The sequence below is a fragment of the Bos grunniens genome, chromosome 7 (assembly GCF_055505025.1).
Source record: "Bos grunniens cultivar Pamir isolate PY7600 chromosome 7, Bosgru_T2T1.0, whole genome shotgun sequence".
Classification (NCBI taxonomy): Eukaryota; Metazoa; Chordata; class Mammalia; order Artiodactyla; family Bovidae; genus Bos; species Bos grunniens.
The window spans coordinates 96,109,578-96,135,249 of record NC_141171.1 but is presented as its reverse complement, the minus strand read 5'-3'; the positions used below and the strand labels follow the sequence as shown (position 1 = coordinate 96,135,249).

The 25,672-nt window shown below is 41.7% G+C and overlaps 1 protein-coding gene across 30 annotated transcripts in view; it reads right to left on the bottom strand.

Annotated features, from left to right (window-relative positions):
* The window catches only part of CAST (calpastatin), a 770,242-nt gene that overhangs the window by 36,288 nt on the left and 708,282 nt on the right, over positions 1 to 25,672 (bottom strand). For 16 of the 30 annotated variants that reach the window (XM_086413227.1, XM_086413228.1, XM_086413205.1 and 13 more), the window contains 11 exons: positions 21,054 to 21,113; positions 13,855 to 13,920; positions 13,086 to 13,127; positions 11,651 to 11,707; positions 11,140 to 11,253; positions 9,648 to 9,734; positions 5,584 to 5,652; positions 3,893 to 3,991; positions 2,303 to 2,383; positions 971 to 1,009; positions 385 to 477 (listed from right to left, as the gene is read on the bottom strand). In XM_086413227.1, the coding sequence (XP_086269353.1) occupies positions 385 to 477; positions 971 to 1,009; positions 2,303 to 2,383; positions 3,893 to 3,991; positions 5,584 to 5,652; positions 9,648 to 9,734; positions 11,140 to 11,253; positions 11,651 to 11,707; positions 13,086 to 13,127; positions 13,855 to 13,920; positions 21,054 to 21,074 (768 nt within the window). In that variant the 5' untranslated portion in view covers positions 21,075 to 21,113. The remainder of the gene's footprint in view (positions 1 to 384; positions 478 to 970; positions 1,010 to 2,302; positions 2,384 to 3,892; positions 3,992 to 5,583; positions 5,653 to 9,647; positions 9,735 to 11,139; positions 11,254 to 11,650; positions 11,708 to 13,085; positions 13,128 to 13,854; positions 13,921 to 21,053; positions 21,114 to 25,672) is intronic. The other 14 variants (XM_086413212.1, XM_086413221.1, XM_086413213.1 and 11 more) reach the window with 1 other exon arrangement.

The window sequence follows — 25,672 nt, the reverse complement described above, 5'->3', positions numbered from 1 at the left end:
TTGGGGCTTCCCTGGTGGCCAGAGGTTAAGAGGCCGCCTTGCAATGCAGGGGACACAGGTTCGCTCCCTGGCCAGGGAAGATCCCACATGCATTGGAGTAACCATGCCCGTGCGCCAAGACCACTGAGCCTGTGCTCTAGAGCCCTCGAGCCACAACAACTGAAGCCTGTGCACCTAGAGCCCCGGCCCTGCAACAAGAGAAGCCCCCTGCAGAAGCCTACACATCGCAACTAGACAACAGGCCTCGCTTGCCCCAACTAGAGAAAGCCCGAACACAGCAATGAAGATGCAGTGAAGTGAAAAATGAAGTTTAAAAAAAAAGTTGTTGTCTTAAAGTGGGAGGTAGTTTCTAACAAGCTTCCCTAAGGGCATTAAAAACCATACCTCTTTCTCAGTTTTCTTTGCATCAGCTGTAGGGGAACTGCAGGTGAAGTCGGATGACAAGGCATCGATGGCATCATTGGGCCCCAGGGGTTTCTAAAGAAACAGGCAGCATGACGGGTCACACATGGGAACCATTTAAGTGACAGAACAGATTACAAACCCAGCAAATGGTGAATGCACTCGTGCGAGTCTTTGACTACCAAAGGAGATACTTAATGAAATAACTCAGATGAAAGCCTATGTTTGGGAGGAAATTGGATGCTCAGTGCATGTTATTTTTCTGTTTCTCTCAACGTACTTGTTATTATGCCGGTAGGATATTCTCATCCTATTTTTAATAATATTTATTCTGTCCTAAAACTTTCTTGTCCCATTCTTCTTTCCCTCAAAAAAAAACTAATTAGGAAATAAACAAGCACTGAAATGACCCCCATCCCCACCCTCTTCCTTTGAATAGATGGAAACTTCATCTGATTCAGAGATCACTATAGTCATAATCCAAAAATACAGAATTGATAACTATTCCCCCAACCAAAGATATGAAAAATGTTAAATCTGATCTTGGAAGACATTTATGTAAACTCACCAAGGAGTCTGGAGGAGGCCCTGCGATCCCTTCTTCTTTCTGAAACAAATATTAGTTTGATGATGCTGAGAAGGCAAGATTAATCCTTACAGTCAGCAAAATGCATACCTCAGTGAATGGGATGGGCTGAACTGTATCCTCCCAAAACTCACATGCTGAAGTCCCATCCCCCAAAACCTCAGAATGGGACTCTATTTGAAGATGGGGCCTTTCAGTTCAGTTCAGTCGCTCAGTCGTGTCTGACTCTTGGCGACCCCATGAACCTCAGCACGCCAAGGCTCCCTGTCCATCACCAACTCCCGGAGTCCACCCAAACCCATGTCCATCGAGTTGGTGATGCCATCCAACCATCTCATCCTCTGTTGTCCCCTTCTCCTCCTGCCCTCAATCTTTCCCAGCATCAGAGTCTTTTCCAATGAGTCAGCTCTTCGCATGAGGTGGCCAAAGTAGTGGAGTTTCAGCTTCAGCATCAGTCCTTCCAATGAACACCCAGGACTGATCTCTTTAGGATGGACTGGTTGGATCTCCTTGCAGTCCAAGGGACTCTCAAGAGTCTTCTCCAACACCACAGTTCAAAAGCATCAATTCTTCGGCGCTCAGCTTTCTTTATAGTCCAACTCTCACATCCATACATGACCACTGGAAAAACCATAGCCTTAACTAGATGGACCTTTGTTGGCAAAGTAATGTCTCTGCTTTTGAATATGCTATCTAAGTTGGTCATAACTTTCCTTCGAAGGAGTAAGCGTCTTTTAATTTCATGGCTGCAATCACCATCTGCAGTGATTTTGGAGCCCAGAAAAATAAAGTTAGCCACTGTTTCCCCTGTTTCCCCATCTATTTGCCATGAAGTGGTATTGAATTTAATTACAGAGGTAATTAAGGTGAAATGACAACATTAAGATCGGTCTTATTTCAATATGACCAGTGTTCCTATAAAAGGGGGAAGTGACCCAGCGATCCACATAGAGAAAAGACGACATGCAGATAGGTACACATGGAAAGAAGATGTAGAGTTATTCCACACGGAGGTATCCACATGTGGAGACCAAGCAGAGGGGCCTGAAACAGAACCAACTCTGCCCACATCTTGATTCCAGTCTTCGAGCCCCCAGAACTGTGAGATAGTAAGTTTCTGTTGTTTAAGCCATCCAATCTGTAACACTCTGACACGGCAGCCCCATCAAACTAATACGGTGAGCTTCAGAGTAATGATAGTTTCACAAGCCCCTTATTTTATCTAAGTTAAAATAATTGGATATATTAATGTGATAAAAATTATAATTCCAAAGAGAAAACAATAAGGTATAAATACATAACTGTTTAACTTACATTCAGAAGTTCCTTATATTTTGGAGGAAGTGTGGATTCTCTTTTACCCAGTTCCTCTATGTAGGTAGAACTCATTGGATCCTAGGGGAAAAAAAAAGTACATATAGGGATTTTAGCTGAGAATGTTGTATACATAACTCTTAAATCAAAGTACTATTGCATTATTAACTTATGGAACTATTGAGATTAAATACAAATCATTAAGAAGCCAGCAGTTTATGCAACTCTGAAATTTTATGTTTCTACAGATACTTGCCCATATTTAATTGGCTTAACCCATAAATAATGCTATAAAATATTCAAACCAATATATTAAATTTGATTCCTATATAAAATACATTTTATTTTTAAATAATTTGCATTATCTAATATTTATATACCTATAAAAGAGTAGTTGGTAACAGTGAATTTCTATATAACTCAATAGATCTAGCTATTTCTTATGTAATGAAAAAAAGTCAGAGTGATATCTCTGTTTTAGCACTCTCCAATCCAATTTTTCTTCCTTGTTTTCCAGAGATAGCCACCACCCCAAACTTTATCACATCCATCAGTATAAAGCTGAGTATATTTTAAAACAATTATTCCACATGTAAGTATCCATAAACAATATACACCATTACTTTGCCTATTTTCAAGTGTTACATAAATGGTATCAGATCAAATTCTACTATCATTCTGCAATGTACTATTCTTCATTCAAAAATTATGCTTTTGTAATGAAACCATATTGATACATGAACAAACCATTTTAACCACTATAAAGCATTCCACTTGTCATCATCTTGTTTCCTGTTGAATGCAATTTTTTCCAAATGTTTCACCTGTTCTTATAACTCCTTACACACTGTGCAAGGCCCCCTCCCGGGAATCTGTCTAGACATGGAAGTGCTGGTTAGAGGGAATGCTTATATTCAGGTGACATCCACAGCCTCAGTCACGTGTCAGACGTCTACACTTCTGCCAATCAGGTAAGTGTGAAGTGCTATCCCTCTGCGTTTTAGTATCATTTTCCCAATTACTAGGGAGACTTTCATGTGTCTACTGGTCAAATTTTCTCCTAATTTTATACTGGATTGTTTTTTCTCACTTTCAAAAATTCTTCATAAACTCTAGAAACAAGTCCTTTGTTGTGTCTGTTGCAATATTTTCTTCCAATCTATGGAACATCTTTCTTAATACCAAAGAATATACAATTGCTTTTTATGAATCAGGAATAGAAATGAACTGAGGGCAGAAAATATCTAGACGTCAGAATAAGCTCAAGTCACAGGATGGAAATATCTGGAAACCATGAGGATGTAAACCTCGAAGACAGAAAGTAAGTCTTTGTGACTCAACAGAGTACATCCCAGCTGTAGTCTCAGAAGAAACAAGCAATCGGTGTTTGCTGATCAACACAGCTTGCATAGCTCCCTGGGACAGTTTCCAACCACAACACTCATGTTCATTTGCTACCACGGACGCTAACAGCATCCTCTTTCTCTTCAAGTGACAGAACACGGTGCATCCTTGCGTGCATCAGGGCCATGACCTACCAGCCCTCTTACTTACTAGGTACGAATCTTTAGAGACATCAAGGTCACGTACCGACACTTCCGGTCCGGTATATGTTGTGTTATCTTCTTTCATCTCTTCAGGTTCTCCTAAAGTGTCTATTAAGTCATCCAGAGCAGTGTCCATGTCTGACTGGAAAACAGAGCAGATATGTAAATGCTACTTGCTGCACATCCTTCACTTTGACATTTTAATCATCAAAAGAAATTCTATGTAGAAAAATGCCAAACACCAAAAGTTCTTCAGCTATCAAAATGGTTAAAATCTGGCCTGTAATAGAACCTATTAAAGTCCCAGAGTACAGACTCTAGGTTGGCAAGATAGAAAGCCACATTCAAGTAAGAATCACAATTTCAGTAAGTCTAAAGGCATTATTTGGAGAAGGCAATGGCACCCCACTCCAGTACTCTTGCCTGGAAAATCCCATGGACAGAGGAGCCTTGTGGGCTGCAGTCCATGGGGTTGCTAGGAGTCGGACACGACTGAGCGACTTCACTTTCACTTTTCACTTTCATGCATTGGAGAAGGAAATGGCAACCCACTCCAGTGTTCTTGCCTGGAGAATCCCAGGGACGGGGGAGCCTGGTGGGCTGCCGTCTATGGGGTCGCACAGAGTCGGACACGACTGAAGCAACTTAGCAGCAGCAGCAAAATAAGCAGCATTATTAACTAGGGGAACAAGCATATGGTTCATTATGGCTGCCAGACCACTGTACCGATAGTCAAAAGAAAGAAGAAAACAAAATGCAAAGAATGATGACCATGTTGCTATATGAAAGAGGGAAGATGCTTGGTTTTTTTTTATCAGTTGTTTCCACCTCTTCCAAATAAAATGCATCTCATAAACGGATTGCCCTGTGCTCTTTTATTCATTTGTGGTTTTCTGTTCACTTGCTTGTCTGAGGATGTTTACAAATAGAAATTTCCTGAAAGGGATGTTAAATTTATAAGAAGAGACAGTTTATTCTGTCGATATGGGCTTAAAATGGTAAAAGAAACAGTGACTCCACCCTATTTTTGAGGTTAAGAATCATACATTGTGAGACTTCCCCTATAGTCCAGTGGTTAAGACTCCGCGCTTCCACGGCAGGGGGGCATTGCAAGGCAAGGGTTCCATTCCTGGTGAGAGAAGTTCCACATGTCTCACAGTATGGCCAAATAAATAAAACAACTTGTTATTATTATTATTTTTTAATGATTCATTGTGAAGACTAAGCTGCTTTCAAAGGGAAAAATAACAAGTTGAAGAAAGACCCTTTACTATTTAATTCAGCTTAAAAATGCTCGCTTACTTTTTTTTTTTGCAACTACCATATATCTACTACAACTTCAGGAACTCACCAGACTGTGTAATAGAATCTGGGGTCTGTTAGCTCTGGGGTGATTCAATTGGAAATTTCAGAATAAAGAAGTGCCTGGCATTCTTTAGATTCCTTTAAACCTCTGTTTAAAGAAAGTACATTTGCAGGAGGGAAACTGGAATGTAAACTCCTCGATATATAATTGGAGTTTTCAGAACAGAGGGTTATAATATAAAATGTTACAGACATACATGAAGAAAGTCACACTTCCAACCCAGTTTCATTAGCTTCAAACAACAATTCATTAAAAAGGTCCTTTAAGCTAACCTCACCTCATATTGTTTGCCCTCGAGAAATCGGATCATGACAAACACAGAGACTGTGAAGAAATACCTATGCAAAAATGCCCTGCTGTCTTCATACCTTTCCAGACGGTTTACTTGGTTTGGATTCAGCTGGTACGGCCGATGTTAACAATTTATTTTCTTTATTCTGGTGGGGTTGAGAAAGAGATAAAAACTCCTCATATACTTTCATCAAGTTTAATAATATTACATACTTGAAAATGAATATGCTGTAACATAAATAATATCACTCATACACTGGACATCTGCTCTGTGCCAGACATTATACGTGTTATATACTTTTCAGAACAGCAGAAGTAATAATAACAATGATATTAATCTCATTTATCGATGCAACAAACAAGGCTCAGAGAGGCTGAGTCACTTCTCAGGTCACTCAGTAAAGGATAGCACTAGGATTTGAATCCAGGTCTACCCATCTCTTCATTGCTCTTGGCTGCCTCTCCCAGGACCCACAGCTAGTCTTTGCAACGCTCATGAATTCTTTCTTATCACAAGGCAGCCACTGCTTCTAGGCGCTGTTCTCTCAGTCTTTGTACCCACACATCAAGACCTCCACACCCCTTGTTTTGTCAAATCATCACACACTGTTTCTTTCATTTCCGTGAAATGAATGCCCTTCCCACCACTGCGTCAGTTGCTCTGTCAGTAACTGCTGACAACTTTCTAACCTGCGATTTCCATGCCTTTACCCAGACATCATAATCTTCCCTCCATTCCTCTGCCCAGCACCCGTCTCCTGACTCTTATCTCTCTCAGCACCACCCTGGTTCCACGCTGGCACCTGTGGCCTCTGTTCTCTGCCGCCTCTGGCAAATCTTCTGTTTTGCTCCTTGCCCCGCACACTCTGTGTGTTTCTACTGTGCTGCTGGGCCCAGGCAATCATTCTCTAGGATCAGGGGCCAGATGCTTTCGGGGCCAGGCAGGAACTAAATGGTGAGGTCATTGGGTTGAAGACAATAGAAAACTGTCTTATTTGAAGGTCTCTGAAATCCACGCAGCAGAGCTTGGAGGCGGAGCGTACAGGCTCAGATGCTCTGGGTTTGCACATCAGCCCCCAACACACACTGGCTCCAAGAGGCTGCCGGCAGGTCACGTCTCCTTCTGAACCTCTGTATCCTCATGTGTGAGAACCAGGGCAGTCACTGCACCTACTGCAGAGGGTTGTGAGGGTTCAACTAATTAATCGATCACAGTGAGAAAGCTGGTGGTTGGGCACATGCTAAGCTCTTCCGAAGTACTACATAAGCAGTTGCTGTGATTATTGTATTAAAGATACTGTGGAGGCACCAGGGTGAACCCAAGTCCTGGCAACTGAATTCAGTTCCTCGATTCATCCACAGCCTCTCGCAGGTGTTCACTCAGTGTCACTCTCTCCCCTCAGCCCGCTTCTCCTTCTCCATCGTCACCTGGGCTCCAAAGCAATGTTTGAATCACCTCTCTCTTGGGACACCTCAGAAACTTCAGCCTGTCCAAAGGCAGGCATCCGTTTTCCACCTCCACCAATTCCCCTCCTTCTGACCTCTGTCCACCCGTCAGTGGTAACCAGGGCCGGGCTCCCCGCTTAAGAAGATGCTCGCCTCATGGGTGCTGACTCTGCACTAGGCACAAACCTAGCAGTGATACCCGGCTCTCTTGTCTCACCTTAGGGTTGCCAACCTAGTCCATTCAGACGCTGAGGTCCCAGGACATCTGAGATCTTACTACTACTACTACTAAGTCGCTTCAGTCGTGTCCGACTCTGTGTGACCCCATGGACTGCAGCCCACCAGGCTTCTCCGTCCATGGGATTCTCCAGACAAGAACACTGGAGTGGGTTGCCATGTCCTTCTCCAATGCGTGAAAGTGGAAAGTGAAAGTGAAGTCGCTCAGTCGTGTCCGACTCTTAGCTTGCACCTCTGCAACACCTCCTGCCTTGCTCCCTACTCACTGATTCTATCCTAGCTCTAATTCAGCTGACTTCGACTCCCCAGAACAGCTCCTGACCAGCCTCTCTCTTTCCAGTCTCTATGCTGTCTCATTGTAGCCGTTGAAGTCACTTAATCCTCCTGCAGCCTGGTTTTAATCCCATCACATCGCTCCATCTGTTCTCTGATCCCCAGTGTTTACGTGGGCCAGCTATTATCATTACCACAGGGATTAATGCATCTCAGTGTCCTCCTCAGCAGCGCCTCGACCTGTCTTTCTGGTATTACACTCCCACTCATGTCTCCTGTGCTTCACCCACACTGGAATGCCCTTTGCACTCAGATCACACTTCTATTTTTCTCTCTTGTTATGTTTGCAAGCCTATAAGCCCAGCTTTCCTTTTATGACTTACTCAGACCATACGCACTCAAAGTCCTCCCGGGTTCTCCAAATCAGACAGAATCCCTGTCTCCACAAACAGCTCCCTGTGGGGGCCCGTTTCAATCTGCCTGAATGCAGCCCCAGGCACATTAGAGGGGCCAGGGATACCCAGGTGGCTCAGTGGTAAAGAACCCGCCTGCCAATGCAGGAGCTACAAGAGACTCGGGCTTGATTCCTGGGTCCGGAAGAAGCCCTGGAGGAGGAAATGGCAACCCATTCCAGTATTCTTGCCTGGAGAATCCCCAAGGACAGAGGAGCCTGGTGGGCTACAGTCCATGGGGTCACAAACAGCTGGACATGACTGAGCACAGCACATCCAAAAAAAGAGAGGCCAGCCTGCAGCTCAATGTCCTGCAGAGCCAGACCACAGTCCACAGTGCTTTACACACAGTGTGGACTGAAAAAGAAAAAGCAGGTCTCATCAACGTCATTTTCTAGGAGACAAATTAGAGGCAAAGAAAAGTGAAATAATTTGCCCCAAGCCCCAGCACAAGCCAATGCACAGCAGAATCCCATATAAACCTTGCCTGACTTTACTGTTTGATTTTATAGATAACCCTGGCTAAATAAAGTGTGGCATACATTTTCAAATTTTGAGTGCATTTTAAATCTATTCCAAGAGATCCAATCCTCCGCCTTTAAGCTATCCACTTTTCCATCTGTAGCATCTAAGTATCTCTCATCAACACAAGAGAGTGAGGTGTACCCTGGTGTAGGGAGGGGGAGTCTCAAGGGACATACAGGGGGGTCTGCTGGGAAAAACAAAACAGTTTAAAATTTGAGTATTTCCATTTAAAGTTCATGTAAATTTTGCCATCATGCCACCTGGTATCTGCATTAGTTTGGAGAAAAATAAGCGTGCTTTATCCTTTTCAAAATCTAAGAAAAACAGATGTTTCAGGGAGATTGGGCCATACTTTTATCCTATGACTTTCCTTACCATCTAGCCTGCAGGGGGATAACAGTTCCCATTTTGAGAAGCAGGAAAATAAACATGTTACTTTTTTTTTTTTTTTGCTTTCATTTCCATCTTATTGTTACTGCAATTAGTTACCTGTGGCTTTAAGAGAAATAAGTACTAGCAATTCTGGGACAAGATGACTTCCAAACTGATTACTAACCAACTGCTAACTCTGTATTGCTCTGAGTAGAACCAGCAGACCATTTCTTGTCTTACAGTCTCAGGCTAGTCCCTTCAAAGGATCTCGAGAAGCTGCCCATAATTTGCCAGCAGGGCACATATACTCCTGAGAGGGCTTGTGAGACCCCGTCGAAAACCTCCCCTATCAATTCATGTAGGTGCTGTGACCGCACATGGTTTACTTGCTTCAGGACGGTAGTGTTCATATGAAACGCTGAGAGTAATGCTAATTCAAATGCTCACGGCAGTTTTATCTGCTTCATTTCAAACCTATAAATCCTGCTGGCAGGGTCTGAGTCCACCTGCATTTTAATTTTCTTGGTATTGACATGAGGCCTTACACATGGCAGGTGCCCGGTAACTGTACTGAATACAGGAATTTTAAATTCATTTTTGGTGCCTTGCTCTCTTCTCTATTCTTAGACGCACGCTCCTCTTCATCAAATGTCACACACGACGTGTTCAGTTTTACCGAATGACAGGTTATTTGGGTATGACGGCGCTGGAACACTGAATGGTTAAACAGAGGCCAACCCAGGGAGAAGGGGTCTTCGCTGAGCATATGTTTCTCATAAACAGACCTGACAAGTGTCAGGGCCCACGCACACGCCGTATCTTTCACGTGTGCTCACCTTGTCAGCTGGTTCGGCAGATGCTGCAGCAGCAGCAGCAGGAACAGCGCTCTTTCCACCACCGGAGATCTTGTCCTGTGACTTGGTCTAAAAGATCGACAGAACTAAGTTAACTTTGAATGACCATTTTCAAGATCAAACATTTCAAATGTTACCAGGGAGCCCGTTTCCCCTAGTGAGCATCTTGTAGGGAAATGGTCACTAGCTTCTGCTGGACATGATGCAAGGCGGGGCACACAGAGCTGGACGCCAGAGCCTACAGAGGCCACGCGGGTGAGGTGGGCCGGGGAGGCTCACACCAGGCTGTAAGGACGCCAGTCAGGTGTTGCCATGGGGGCCCACTGCTGCCAGCGATTCCAGTTTTTCAAGAGAAGCTAGAAATTGGCATTTTATATGAACTATTCTGACTGTAATTGTTAGCGGCTAATTAAAATTCATTTTAATTCCAGTAAGCCAAATAACATACACAAGTGGCTGCAGTCAGTGGGCCACACGGCAATCCTGATACAAGGCATGTTGTATACAAGATACACGGTCTTCCAAGAGCTCATAACGAAAAAGTCCTTCTCATAGATTTTATTCTTCTTATATATGACTCCTGTTAGTTCTGGAAATACACAATATATTTCTGATTTTTTTGGCTCTGTAAGTTGATGTCTCCAGTAAGAGCCATAAAACTCTAAGACCTCCAGGTAAGGAGCAGATCACGCAGGGCATCTGAATTCCCACAGCCCATAAGGAGAGGGCTTCCCTCATAGCTCAGTCGGTAAATCATCTACCTGAAATGTAGGAGACCCGGATTCAATCCCTGGGTTGGGAAGATCCCCTAGAGAAGGAAATGGTGACCCACTCCAGTGGCCTGGCCTGGAGAATCCCATGGACAGAGGAGCCTGGTGGGCTACAGCAAGCGTCAGACACGACTTGGCAACTAAACTGCCACAAGAAGAGGGGTGCAACGAGGCAGCCTCAACTCCCAGCTTCCTCTCTGTAAGACACCGGAGCCTGCTCCCTGGTCACAACTGAGTACTGCTGGGCAGTGACAGGGCGTGGCGGAACATCCCCCAGACCCGTCTGATGCCCTCCTCAGGCCTTACATAGTCCCAGGTCCCCTCAAGGCTATTTCCAACACCAGGGAAGTGACAGCACCAAATCTTGACTATACTAGATACATTTGGCATAGCTCCGAAGAGTCACCTACACACATCAGTGTAGGTAGAGGATCTGTGTCTTATTCCCTAGCTGACATTAGCGTTTTCCCATCTATCCATCTGGTAAAGCATCTGCCTGCAATGCAGGAGACCTGGGTTCACTCCCTGGGTCGGGAAGATCCCCTGGAGAAGGAAATGGCAATCCAATCTTGCACTCCTGCCTGGAAAATTCCATGGACAGAGGAACCTGGTAGGTTCCTGGGGGAACCATGGGGTCTCAAAGAGTTGGATACGATTGAGAGACTTCACTTTCTTTCTTTCTTTCATCTGTCTGCTTTATTTACCTTTGGTTTTGTTGATTTCTCTGATGGTGGCTGCTCGCTTGATTTGGAAACGGCTTTTTCCTTAGGAGCATGCTTGCTTCCTGTATCTGATGAGTGCTTGGGTAGGCTTTTTGGCTGAAAACACGCATACACCCCATGGGGTTAATAATATGACACATATTGCTACTTTTCTCTGAGGAGTAGAAAGCAATTCATAACACTTGTGTTTTATGTAGTCAATTGTGAGAATTTAAATTAGTATGATTTACATGTGACAAATTTCACTTTGGGTACAAAATTTGAAACAATGCAATTCCTTCCCTCCAAATTCAGCAAGAATCACACAAGCAAATTGTAATACCTGCTGATGCCACACAGAGGTGCCATTTTAACAGAAAAACAAATAACTGCCATTCTAGGTAGGACTTAAGTGTTGAAAGATGAGAGTTCAAAATTTTATCCTTCACAAAAATAAGGGAAAAAAAAAAAAGGCTTCATCTTATGATATCAAGTCCTAATAATGATTACTTACCTCTGTGTGTTCCTTTGGCTTTACTTCTTGGGTTTTTTTCTCATGAACCACAGATGGCTGTCAATTTCAAAAGATAAAATTGCAATTACATTCTAGGCCATTGTTTTTGTTTTGCAAATAAGCTCAGAAACAAAGATCCCAATTAGACCATTCTGCCTCTCTTGAGAAAGGCCTAGGGAGAGAAATGGCTGTTGGTGTCTGGTTGATAATAATCCTAGCAACAGTCTGAAAACAATAATTATTAAAAAAATAATGGAAAATGTAGTATTTCATCTGGAATGATTTTTCACACAGGTATGTATCTACATTATAGGCTGTTTCTCACAATTCATGTAGATCATTTGGTAACTGCAAGTCCATCCACAGAAACATCAAAAAGATCACTCTGAACACTGAGTTTGTTTATAGGGGGATCCTACTCTAGAAATTAAAATTAATTAAAAAAAAAAACTCCTTTCATAGGAGATGAACACTATATTTTTTTCAGTTAAATGATTTACATGATCTTTTCTGCGTTACAAGTAGAGAAGACAGGTATCACCAGAAACCCAATTCTCTTGAGGCTGGGTAACCAAAAACATTTAAATTTGGAATAGAAGACAACTTCCACCAGCTGCTGAATTATACATCTACAGGGGCCACCAAGAGGTCTTACACAGAATCACATAAGCGTCATCTTTTACCCAGATGACCCTGGCGCCCCGACCCCTGCCTGCACTTAAAGTACTCCAGCCCAAACCACGTTTGTGCTTTCCGACAGGAAACCTTGCAATCGTATCTGAGCAACTGCTCAAGTGTGCTTGAGAGAAGTAACGCACAGCACCTTTCAGAAGAGACCCCACCTGCAGACATTCCGGGGTCCGTCTCCACACAGACGGGAATCGGCTTTCAGTCTAGACAGCCATGCATCAGGAAAGAAAGGGAAGCCGTTCCCAAGGGCAAGTGAGAGCTGTATCCTGAGCAACTGACAAGTAGTCCACCGACGGAGGTGAGACCACCACGGTAAACCCAGGGCCTCTGAGGAGAGGCTGTCATCTTTAGTTATCTAGGTGCTGGGTTCAATAGACACCTTTATTCTCCATGTCTCATCATTAATCAGATACTCATTACCCTTTGTCTCTTGTCCTTTGTTCTTGTTTTTTTTTTTTTCTTTTTAATTACTTCAGCTATAACGAAGACCTAGATTTGAACAAAATGCTTTCTGAAGTAAACTGTTTTCATTTATAAAATATTATTCATCTTAACAATATATATATATAGATAACATTATAATTATTTTATATACACTCTATATAATCATGTTCAAAAGGGTAATCCAAAATTAGTTAGCTGACCTTTTTTTTTTTTTACCATTCAGTAATCAATGTAGAAAATTAGCTATTCATTATTATTTCAAAGAATCCCAATAATTCATTAGTCGACTTAAATCATTTACCTTAGATGATTGTGGCTTCTTCTCAGGTTCTGTTTTTACAGCCTAAATGCAAAAGAAAGAAAAAGAAGGGAAGGAAAAATAAACAGAGTTTATAAAGTTTATCATATATTTTCTTCAACTAAGGGAGCTAAAAGATAAGTTTTATGTATTTATCAATGTAAGTGTTGTGAGTTAAGATTATTATGCTTTTCTTGGAATTGTAACTGCTATTTATGTGGCCATGCCACATGGCTTCTGGGATCCTGGTTCCCCAACCAGGGGTCAAATCTGTGTCCCCTCCAGGGGAAGCAGAGAGTCCTAACCACTGGACTGCCAGGGAATTCCCGGAATTGCAACTCTTTAGATAGAAGCACATCAATTAACAGTCTGCTCTAACGACTGAGATGGCAATCTGCATTTTACTTCTGCGTGTATTACAGATATGTAGGGATTTATTACCATGAACACTGTAGCGAACACATAAATGAAAATAAAAACCCTCATCCCTCAAAGCCATTAACATGTTTGACCTCTTTATGAGTGGAATATTCAGCACAGGTTTCAGCTGATGAGGTAAAAGAATGGGATGCTGACAGTGTTGAGAACATAGGAAGCAGTGAAGTTTATTTTTAGTGCCAGAATGTGAGTGATGGGTAACTAAGCCTACTAGAATTCTGTGATGGGCCAAAGCGTTACAGAAGATGGTGAACTGAAATTATTAGCTTGTGCTAGGCAGCTGCAGTGACCATTAGTAAACATACGTGTTCCCTGGTACAATGAACCACATCACCTGTTTTTTGTGTCTTTTCTTGTTAGGAGAATGCGGTCCTTCCAGCTGTTTGCTGCCTGGAATAGCCTAATATAAGAGCACAGCCCCAAGTGTGACTTTATTTTATCTGACAGTCAAGTAAGCAACACGAATTAACAGAGCTAAAGGTTTTATCAAAAGTTTTCTGAAATGCTGTCTGCACAATATTACGACGGTTTGATCAAACAGTGCATAGATTCTTTGTTGTACAATAAAAATCTGTGATCAAATCTAAAGTTTGAGGAATGCTTCTGAAGAGCTGGCTGTGATTCAGGCTCTTTAGTGGAGTATTTGACAGTTTTACCCAATCCAAAGTTACCTGTGTCAAAAAGACAATTCCTTAAGTGCATACATCCCTTCTCCATATAGGGAGGAAATGAAAATAATAAAACTTGATGAAACAGTTTATGAACTTCTCAAAAGAAGAGATTAAAAATGAAGCCTGATGCTTCCTGCTATTTCTTTCCTTTTTATGCGCTTGGTGGTATCAGCACAAACTTCTATATTTTACTATATTATCTGAAAACACTGATTAAAACTCCTCTTAATTTATCAGGTCTTATGCTTCAGTAATGAAGGTACATGTGCTCTTCACATAACAAACCCTTTTATGCCAGCACACATTGCTTCGGGAAGGAAACAAAGTTCATGAACAAAGAAATGTTTTTAAAATTTTAAATTTTGGTTCATTTCAAACTGGATCCTTGTTAATGAGTTCCTATACTTGCAACACTGCTTTTTTTTAGTTTATGCAAATATAATCTATTAAATGATTAACAAGGAAAATAAGCCAGCTGGTACTGTAGTGGTTTGAGTCTATCAATAGCTTCTAATTTGTAATCTGGCGTTATGGCAATATTTAGCATGTAAGAACTCTACAATACAATTAAGAATGTATAATCACAAGAAAGAATTTATAATCACAGAATCAAGCAGGTTCTAATGAAATATACATTTTAATCAGTAATCACTAACACATCTCTTTATTTTTGGTGGCAGTGAGTCTGATGAACATAGTAATGATTGATGACAATAATAACTAATGCTTATTGATAGCCCCTCAGTACAAGGGACTGTTCTAAACTCTCTGAGCCCTCACAATATTCCTGTAAGAAAGGTATGGTGAGTATCATTATTATCATCACCACCATCATCCCCATTTCATGACACAAAGAATCTCTTTGCTGTACACCTGAAACTAACACAACATTGTCAATCAACTGTACGCTAACATAAAGTAAAAATTAAGTTCAATTAAGTTTAAAATTAAGTTAGGAGGAGTTTTCCAATATCATAGCCAGCATGGAACCAGGAATAAAAGCCAAGCCATTGGGCTCCAGTGTCCACTATACATAATCTCTAAGGGATCTCCCCTTATTAACAATGATCTGACCTTTCACCCTACACACAGCAGTGTGCCTAACAAGTATGAGGGACAAGAGAGAGACCTGAGACCCAGACATACTGCCACAGCCAGACTGACTCTCATTTTAAAGGTGCCGAACATGACAAAGATTTGATACAGGCTTTACCTTGCATTAACACCTTTTCTCTAAAAGCTCAAAATATTTATAGAAATATGCTCATACAATTTCCAAAAATCCCCAGGAGGAGGCTAGTATAAATGTTATAAGCCAAATACCAGAAGTATATGAAGGGAGGTGGAGACAGATGGTGGAGTGGGAGGACATGAGCTCTCACGGACACACTAAAATCACAAGTAACCGCTGAACAGCCATCAACAAAAATCAAACACCAGCAGCCACAAAAACTAAACAAATATCACAATCAAATTGGCAAAAATTAAAGACAAGGAGAAAATATTGAAAGCATCAAGGGAAAAACAGCAAAGTGGGCATGGAGGGAACATACCCCAAAATAATAAAGGCCATATATGACAAACCTACAGCTAACAACACACTCAACAGTGAAAAGCTGAAAGCAATTCCTCTAATATGAGGAACACTACAAAGATGTCTACTTTTACCACTTTTATTAAACATAGTTTTGGAAGTCTAGGACATGGCAATCAGAGAAGAAAAAGAAATAAAAAGAATACAAATTGGAAAAGAAGACCTACAAATGCCCTTGTTTGCAGGTGAGCCCAGGTTCTTGCATCTTCCCACACTTAGTTCAGTTCGGTCGCTCAGTCGTTTCCGACTCTTTGCGATCCCATGAATCTCAGCACGCCAGGCCTCCCTGTCCATCACCATCTCCTGGAGTTCACTCAGACTCATGTCCATCGAGTCAGTGATGCCATCCAGCCATCTCATCCTCTGTCGTCCCCTTCTCCTCCTGCCCCCAATCCCTCCCAGCATCAGACTCTTCCAATGAGTCAACTCTTCGCATGAGGTGGCCAAAGTACTGGAGTTTCAGCTTTAGCATCATTCCTTCCGAAGAACACTCAGGGCTGATCTCCTTTAGAATGGACTGGTTGGATCTCCTTGCAGTCCAAGGGACTCTCAAGAGTCTTCTCCAACACCACAGTTCAAAAGCATCAATTCTTCAGTGCTCAGCTTTCTTTACAGTCCAACTCTCACATCCATACATAACCACAGGAAAAACCATAGCCTTGACTAGACGGACCTTTGTTGGCAAAGTAATGTCTCTGCTTTTCAATATGCTATCTAGGCTGATCATAACTTTCCTTCCAAGGAGTGAGTGTCTTTTAACTTCATGGCTGCAATCACCATCTGCAGTGATTTTAGAGCCCCCCAAAATAAAGTCTGACACTGTTTCCATTGTTTCCCCATCTATTTCCCATGAAGTGATGGGACCGGATGCCATGATCTTCATTTTCTGAATGTTGAGCTTTAAGCCAACTTTTTAACTCTACTCTTTCACTTTCATCAAGAGGCTTTTGAGTTCCTCTTCACTTTCTGCCATAAGGGTGGTGTCATCTGGATATCTGAGGTTATTGATATTTCTCCCGGCAATCTTGATTCCAGCTTGTGCTTCTTCCAGCCCAGCATTTCTCATGATGTACTCTGCGTATAAGTTAAATAAACAGGGTGACAATATACAGCCTTGACGTACTCCTTTTTCTATTTGGACATGGAACAACCAGTCTGTTGTTCCATGTCCAGTTCTAACTGTTGCTTCCTGACCTACATATAGGTTTCTCAAGAGGAAGGTCAGGTGGTCTGGTATTCCCATGTCTTTCAGAATTTTCCATAGTTTATTTTGATCCACACAGTCAAAGGCTTTGGCATAGTGACACAATACTGTATGTAGAAAATCCAAAAGATGCTTCCAGAAAACTACTAGAGCTCAGCAATGAATCTAGTAAAGTTGCAGGATACAAAATCAGCACAGAGAAAACTGTTGCATTTCAAGACATCAACAATAAAAGATCAGGAGAAATTAAGCAAACGATCCCATTTACCATCACATCGAAAAGAATAAAATACCTAGGAATAAACCTACTTCACGAGGCAAAAGATCTGTACTTCAAAAACTGTAAGACACTCATGAAAGAAACTGAGGATGACATAAACAAATGGGAAGATACACCACGTTCTTGCATTGGAAGAATCAATATTGTCAAAATGACTCAACTACCCAAGGCCATCTACAGACTCAATGCAATCTCTACAAAATAACGGCATTTTTCACAGACCTAGAACAAAAAATTTTAAAACCTGTATGGAGAAACAAAAGAACCCAAATAGCCAAAGCAATCTAGAAAAAGAAAAATGGAGCTGGAGGAATCAGGCCCCCAGACTTCAGTCTATGCTACAAAGCTACAATCACCAAATAACTATAAAAACAGAAATATATAAAAAGAGAAATACAAATCAACAGAATAGGATAGAAATTCTGGAAATAAACTCATGTACCTATGGTCAATTAATCCCAACAAAGGAGGCAAGACTATACCATGGAGAAAAGATAGTCTCCTCAAAAAGTGGTACCAGGACAATTGGACAGCTACGTGTGAAAGAATTAAGCTAGAAAATTCTGTAATTTCATACAAAAAATTAACTCAAAATGGGCTGAAGACCCAAATACAAGACCAGATACTTGTATAAAACTCTCAGAGGAAAACATAGGCAGAACACATTTCAACATAAATCACAGCAATATATTTTTGGATCCATCTCCCAGAATAATGGGAGTAAAAATGAAAATAAACAAATGGGGCCTAATTAAAAGCTTTCTCACATTAAAGAAAACCACAAACAAAGTGAAAAGACAACCTACAGAATAGGAGAAAATGTTTGCTAATGATGTGACTGACAAGGGATTAATATCCAAAATTTACAAACAGCTCACACAACTCAATATTAAAAAAAAAAAAGTTATAAAATGGGAAGACCTAAATAGCCATTTCTCTAAAGAAGACACACAAATGGGCCAAGAGGAACATCAAAAGATGTGCAACATCACTAATTATTAGAGAAATGCAAATGAAAACTAAAATGAGATATCACCTAACTCCAGTCAGAATGGCCATCATCAAAAAGTCTACAAACACTAAATGCCAGAGAGGGTGTGAGATAGGGAGCCCTCCCATACTGTTGGTGGGAATGTTAAATTGGTACAGCCACGATGGAGAACAGTATGGAGGTTCCTTAGAAAACTAAGCAAAGAACCACCATAAGATCAAGTCATCCCACTCCTGGCGACAGGTCCAGAGAAAACCATTGCTCAGAAGGATACGTGTATTCCAATGTTCATTGAAGCACTGTTCACAATAGCCAACACATGGAAGCAACCTATAAGTCTATCAACAGATGAATGGATTAAAATATATATATATATGAATATTACTCAGCCATTAAAAAGAATGAAATGATGCCATTTGTGGCAGCATGGATAGCCCTGGAGATTACTGGGCTAAGTGAACTAATTCAGACACAGAGAGACAAATAGCATGGTATCTCTTACATGGGGAATCTTAAAAAAACGATACAAAAGAACTTATTTACAAAACAGAAACAGAAAAGAAGCTTATGGTTATTAAAGGGGAAAGGAGGGGGGATAAACTGGGAGTTTGGGATTGACATATACACACTAGTATTTAAAATAGATAACCAACAAGGATCTTCTGTATAGTACAGGGAACTCTACTCAATATTCTGCAATAAATGGAAAAAGTATGCACACCACAAACTAACATAACACTGTAAATCAACTGTGGGTGTGGCTGCTCGGTCGCTCAGTTGTGTCTGACTCTTTGTGACCCCACGGACTGCAGCCCGCCAGGCTCCTCTGTGGGATTATCCCTCTTTATGGGATTATCCAGGCAAGAATACTGGAGTGGGTTGCCATCTCCTCCTACAGGGCATCTTCCTGACCTAAGGATCAAGCCTACAGCTCCTGCATTGGGAGGCAGATTCTTTACCACTGAGTCACCTGGGAAGCCTACTACAATATAAAATACAAATTAAATTAAATTAAATTAAATTAATTAAAATTAAAAAAAATTAAAGCAGCACACGAAGATAAGATGATTAATGAGAACAGTATGACTGAAATCCACCAAGGACAGAGAATTAAGGCCAAGAGTGGTTCTGAGTCATTGACTGGCGCATCTTAGTTTTGTTCCTCCCTTTCTTCCCTCTCCTACTTTCCTCTCTCTCTCCCCTCAGTCCACGTCTATAGGAGTGCCAAGAATTCTCATGATTCACGCTCAGCAATGGCTGAAGCATTTGCTGACATTTACTCTGGAAAACAGGACACACTTGAAATAAGCATCGGCCCTTAAGCTGAGTGTCAGCAGGGATGAATTATAATGAGGCATCGTGTCAAATGTGAACCAAAATAATAAGAAAAAGGAAATCTCATATTTCTGGCTCTCCTTTTTATCTCCTTACTTTAATTTTCACGGACTCTAAGTTCAATGAGAATTTTTCGGGGGCAGGGGCTAAATGTTTTTTTCTATAGTCTTAAGATCATTTTAAAGATCAGCCTGGAGAAGGAAATGGCAATCCACTCCAGTACTATTGCCTGGAAAATCCCATGGACAGAGGAGCCTGGTAGGCTACAGTCTATGGGGTCACAAAGAGTCAGACACGACTGAGCGACTTCACTTCACTTTGGTATAAATAAGTAGTGACACCTAATAGGTGGTTAATCACGAATCAGATAACATGTATTTTGAAAAAATTAAGAAATTAATTACTAAATAAAAACATAATTTTACATTTAAAAATAAAAATGAGTGCTAAATGACATTGGATAAGGGCTTAGAGTTTGACAGTGTGTTTCAAGATATTTTCAATCTCCTTTAAATACAGTTCAAGATGATGCCACAGGATTACTAAACAGTACTACATTATGGTGCCAGTATTAAATTATGGCATAGGATTCTACTTGGGACAGTAAAGTAACAAGGAAAACACAAAGCAAAAGTGTGTTGGTAATTTTAAACAAGGGCAATTTGATAATAATGGAGCTGGGGTAGCTCCTACAGGCACTGAAGAATATTAGCTCATAAGAATTAGTTGCGAGCATCTTGAAAAATGCTTCCTCTTTAATCTTCCATCCTAGAACATTCCCAAGAAACTCAGTTCGAGTCACAGAAAGTCAGTGAGAGTGTTTAGGTCGCTCAGCCAACTCTTTAGAAATAGGCTTATTATTCTATGCGGCAATCCCACTGCAGGCCATTCTTTTATTTATAATTCTGAAATTCCAAGAAATTATCAGGATACACCCCAAGAGCTCAACCACAGTTTATCAATAAGATGGTGACCCACATGACTCAAATGTCAGAAAAAAACTTCAGAAAGCATCTGAAATAACCAGAGTCTGTGTCACTTCTTTCTATGTTCATTTACTGTAAACTTTCTCATTCTTGGATTTCGTTTTAAATGGTTAGGATAATAAAACCGTTTTAGTAAGAAATTAAGAATTTATATTTCTATCTAGATCCTGATAAATGTACTTAGAGATACTTCCTTACAATTTAAAAAACTCAAGGCTAGAACCAAAAGAACTCTCACGGACTACACTTTTCTAGATATTCTAAAATCCTGTATAAGTATATAGATGGTGTTTGAGGCAAATACTGAAAGGAAAGCTGAGTTTTCAAAGACCCTCATTAATTAAGAAGAAAATATTTACTTCCATAGTGTAAGTCTCCTAGGACACACAAGCTATCTGTCAAAGTCTCTATTCATTTTGCTTTACAAAATGAAGGGCTTTCACCCAAGTTGACCCTTGAAGACTCTCCATACCTTGGCTTCTGTGGGATTCATACTGGAAGACTTGCTGGCTGACGCAGAGGAAGTAGTTACCTAGAAAGAAAAGAAACAGGAAGTTTGAATCTAGTTAACCTACACCCTGCTTTGTCCTCCACCTCCTTTTAACCACAGCAGTGTAGTAGTGTTAGTCACTCAATCGTGGCCGACTCTTTGCAACCTCATGAACTGTAGCCTGCCGGGTTTCTCTGTCAATGGAATTCTCCAGGCAAGAATACTGGAGTAAGTTGCCATTCCCTTCTCTAGGGGATCTTCCTGACCCAGGGATGGAAGCTGGGTCTCTTGCATTGCAGGCAGATTCTTTACCAAATGAGTCATGGTGGAAGTCCCTTTTAACCATACTTACTTTTAACTCTTTACCTTGGTTTTATCTCACCTAGAGATCTTCACGACCAAGATAATCACGATGGTGTGATCACTCACCTAGAGCCAGATATCCTGGAATGTGAAGTCAAGTGGGCCTTAGAAAGCATCACTATGAACAAAGCTAGTGGAGGTGATGGAATTCCAGTTTAGCTATTCCAAATCCTGAAAGATGATGCTGCGAAAGTGCTGCACTCAATATGCCAGCAAATCTGGAAAACTCAGCAGTGGCCACAGGACTGGAAAAGGTCAGTTTTCATTCCAATCCCAAAGAAAGGCAATGCCAAAGAATGCTCAAACTACCACACAATTGCACTCATCTTACACACTAGTAAAGTAATGCTCAAAATTCTCCAAGCCAGGTTTCAGCAATACGTGAATCGTGAACTTCCAGATGTTCAAGCTGGTTTTAGAAAAGGCAGAGGAACCAAATTGCCAACATCTGCTGGATCACTGAAAAAGCAAGAGTTCCAGAAAAACACCTATTTCTACTTTATTGACTATGTCAAAGCCTTTGACTGTGTGGATCACAATAAACTGTGTTAAATTCTGAAAGAGATGGGAATACCAGACCACCTGACCTGCTTCTTGAGAAACCTATATGCAGGTTAGGAAGCAACAGTTAGAACTGGACATGGAGCAACAGATAAGCTCCAAATAGAAAAGGAGTACATCAAGGCTGTATATTGTCACCCTGTTTATTTAACTTCTATGCAGAGTACATCATGAGAAACACTGGACTGGGAGAAACACAAGCTGGAATCAAGATTGCCGGGAGAAATAATCAATAACTTCAGATATGCAGATGACACCACCCTTATGGCAGAAAGTAAAGAGGAACTAAAAAGCCTCATGATGAAAGTGAAAGAGGAGAGTGAAAAAGTTGGCTTAAAACTCAACATTCAGAAAATGAAGATCCTGGCATCTGGTCCTACCACTTCATGGGAAATAGATGGGGAAACAGTGGAAACAGTGTCAGACTTTATTTTTTGGGGTTCCAAAATCACTGCAGATGGTGACTGTAGCCATGAAATTAAAAGACGCTTACTCCTTGGAAGGAAAGTTATGACCAACCTAGATAGCATATTCAAAAGCAGAGACATTACTTTGCCAACAAAGGTCCATCTAGTCAAGGCTATGGTTTTTCCTGTGGTCATGTATGGATGTGAGAGTTGGACTGTAAAGAAAGCTGAGCACCTAAGAATTGATGCTTTTGAACTGTGGTGTTGGAGAAGACTCTTGAGAGTCCCTTGGACTGCAAGGAGATCCAACCAGTCCATTCTAAAGGAGATCAGCCCTGAGTGTTCTTTGGAAGGAATGATGTTAAAGCTGAAACTCCAGTACTTTGGCCACCTCATGTGAAGAGTTGACTCATTGGAAAAGACTCTGATGCTGGGAGGGATTGGGGGCAAGAGGAGAAGGGGACAACAGAGGATGAGATGGCTGGATGGCATCACCGACTTGATGGACATGAGTTTGAGTGAACTCCGGGAGTTGGTGATGGACAGGGAGGCCTGGCGTGTTGGGATTCATGGGGTCGCAAAGAGTCGGACACGACTGAGCAACTGAACTGAACTGAACTGAGAGTAACACTCCCATGAAAGTTCAGTACATGCTGTTGTCCAGTGGGTAAAACCTTTGTAATCACTCCAAATGGGTTCAAATTTTGGGTGTGCTACATAGTAAATAATCTTGGGCAAGCTACTTAAACTGTCTGATCTTTAGTTTCTGCTTGATTTTTCTTCCATAGGAAATAAAGACCTTCTAAGTCTATTGCTGCCTGGTAATTAAGTGCTCAATAACCTCAGATATGCAGATGACACCACCCTTATGGCAGAAAGCAAAGAGGAACCAAAGAGCCTCTTGATGAAAGTGAAAATGGAGAGTGGCTTATAGCTCAACATTCAAAAAACTAAGATCAAGGCATCCAGTTCCATCACTTCATGGCATACAGATGGGGAAACAATGGAAACAGTGACAATTGTCTTGGTCTCCAAAATCACTATGGACAGTGACTGCAGGCATGAAATTAAAAGACACTTGCTCCTTGAAAGAAAAGCTGACAAACCTAGACAGCGTATTAAAGAGCAGAGACACTACTTTGCCAACAAAGGTCCATCTAGTCAAAGCTATGGTTTTTCCAGTAGTCATGTATGGATGTGAGAGTTGGACTATAAAGAAAGCTGAGCACCAAAGAATTGATGCTTTTGAACTGTGGTGTTGGAGAAGACTCTTGAGAGTCCCTTGGACTGCAAGGAGATCCAACCAGTCCATCCTAAAGGAAATCAGTCCTGAATATTCATTGGAAGGACTGATACTGAAAATGAAGCTCCAATACTTTGGCCACCTGACTCGAAGAGCCAACTCATTGGAAAAGACCCTAATGCTGGGAAAGATGCGGGAGAAGGGGACGACAGAGGATGAGATGGTTGCATGGCATTATTGACTCAATGGACATGAGTTTCAGTAAGCTCCAGGAGTTGGTGATGGACAGGGAGGCCTGGCATGCTGCCGTCCATGGGGTCGCAAAGAGTCAGATAAACTGAGTGACTGAACAACAACAACAAAATATCATTCTAATTTTTGTTTGTATTATTTTCAGAAGGAACATCGACTTGGAAACTTACAGAATTTTGTTCAAATGTCAGCTTTCCCCATTACTAGCTCTGTGACTTTGGGTCTTAACTTTTCCAAATATATAAAATGGAGCCTATAATACCTATTTTGCAGGGCTGCATGTATTTGAGATAATGTGGGTAAAACGCCTGCACATTCTAGGCGCTCATAAAATTGCCAGGGCATTATTTCTAAGGTATTATACCAGACAGAAGAGTAGGCACAGCTCTGGGAAGTAGACTCAAGTAGATCAGAACTCGGAGAAGGCAATGGCATCCCACTCCAGTACTCTTGCCTGGAAAATCCCATGGGCGAAGGAGCCTGGAAGGCTGCAGTCCATGGGGTCTCTAAGAGTTGGACATGACTGAGTGACATCACTTTCACTTTTCACTTCCATGCATTGGAGAAGGAAATGGCAACCTACTCCAGTGTTCTTGCCTGGAGAATCCCAGGGATGGGGGAGCCTGGTGGGCTGCTGTCTATGGGGTCGCACAGAGTCGGACACAACTGAAGCAACTTAGCAGATCAGAACTGGAGGGCAAAACAGACTCCTCCCTGGAGGGCAAAAGGCGATAAACGGTAACCGAAATATTCAAGAAACCCCTTCCCTAGTGGTGTGGTATCAGTCCCTGCAATCTAATCACCCAAGCAGGACAACGTGCATGGTACTGAGAACTATGTATTCTAGTACTTAACTTGTATTACACTGGCTAATATTAAACACACAATTACTACCTTTGAGAATTCTAACTCAGGCTCATCTAAACCTCCTTAACATATGAGTCCACTGGGTTTTAGAGTTCAGGGGTTCCATCTGGCACAGCTGCCTTCTTAAATAACTGGCTGTCTTTCTACCAACCAGTTCTCTACCAACAGCAACTGGAGCCCCGGGCCTGAGGGCTGCCCTGGAGCCACGTCCAAGGCTGAGTCCCCAGGCAGGATGCACCCATGCCTACTGGTCCCCGGCTCCCCTAGCTCGGACACACCACTCTCAGGGTGACTGCATGAACCCACTGTAACCCATGGCCCATGAACACGATCACTTCTCCTACTGACCTCACTTAATGTTGAACAGAGTGGTGCTTACAGTTAAATTGCCACAATTGACAGATCAAAGCCCAAAGCTTTATTATACTGATTTTTTAAACACAGTTATATAAACTTAATTATTCCTGAGCACCCTTAGGCACCAATTGGGCACTCCGACTCCAAAGCACACACAGACACACACACACACATATACATATACCTGGCCACTGTGGCAGGCACGCACGGTCTCTCTTACTTTCCCTTCAGGATAAAGAACTGGAGGATGTACCAAAGTAGATTTTCCCCCATCAAACTAGCAAATAAATATGTGAATATTTAGTTTTCCATGAGAATTTTTTTTAATATGTCGGAATTAACATATCCTTTTGGCTTCCCCCGTGGGTCAGTGGTAAAGAATCCACCTGCCAATTCAGGAGACGACGGTTTGATCCCTGGGCCAGGAAGAGCCCCTGGAAAAGGAAATGGCAACCCACTCCAGTATTCTTTCCTGGAGAATCCCATGGCCAGAGGGGCCTGGTGGGCTACAGTCCATGGGGTTGCAAAGAGTTGGACACGACTGAAGAACT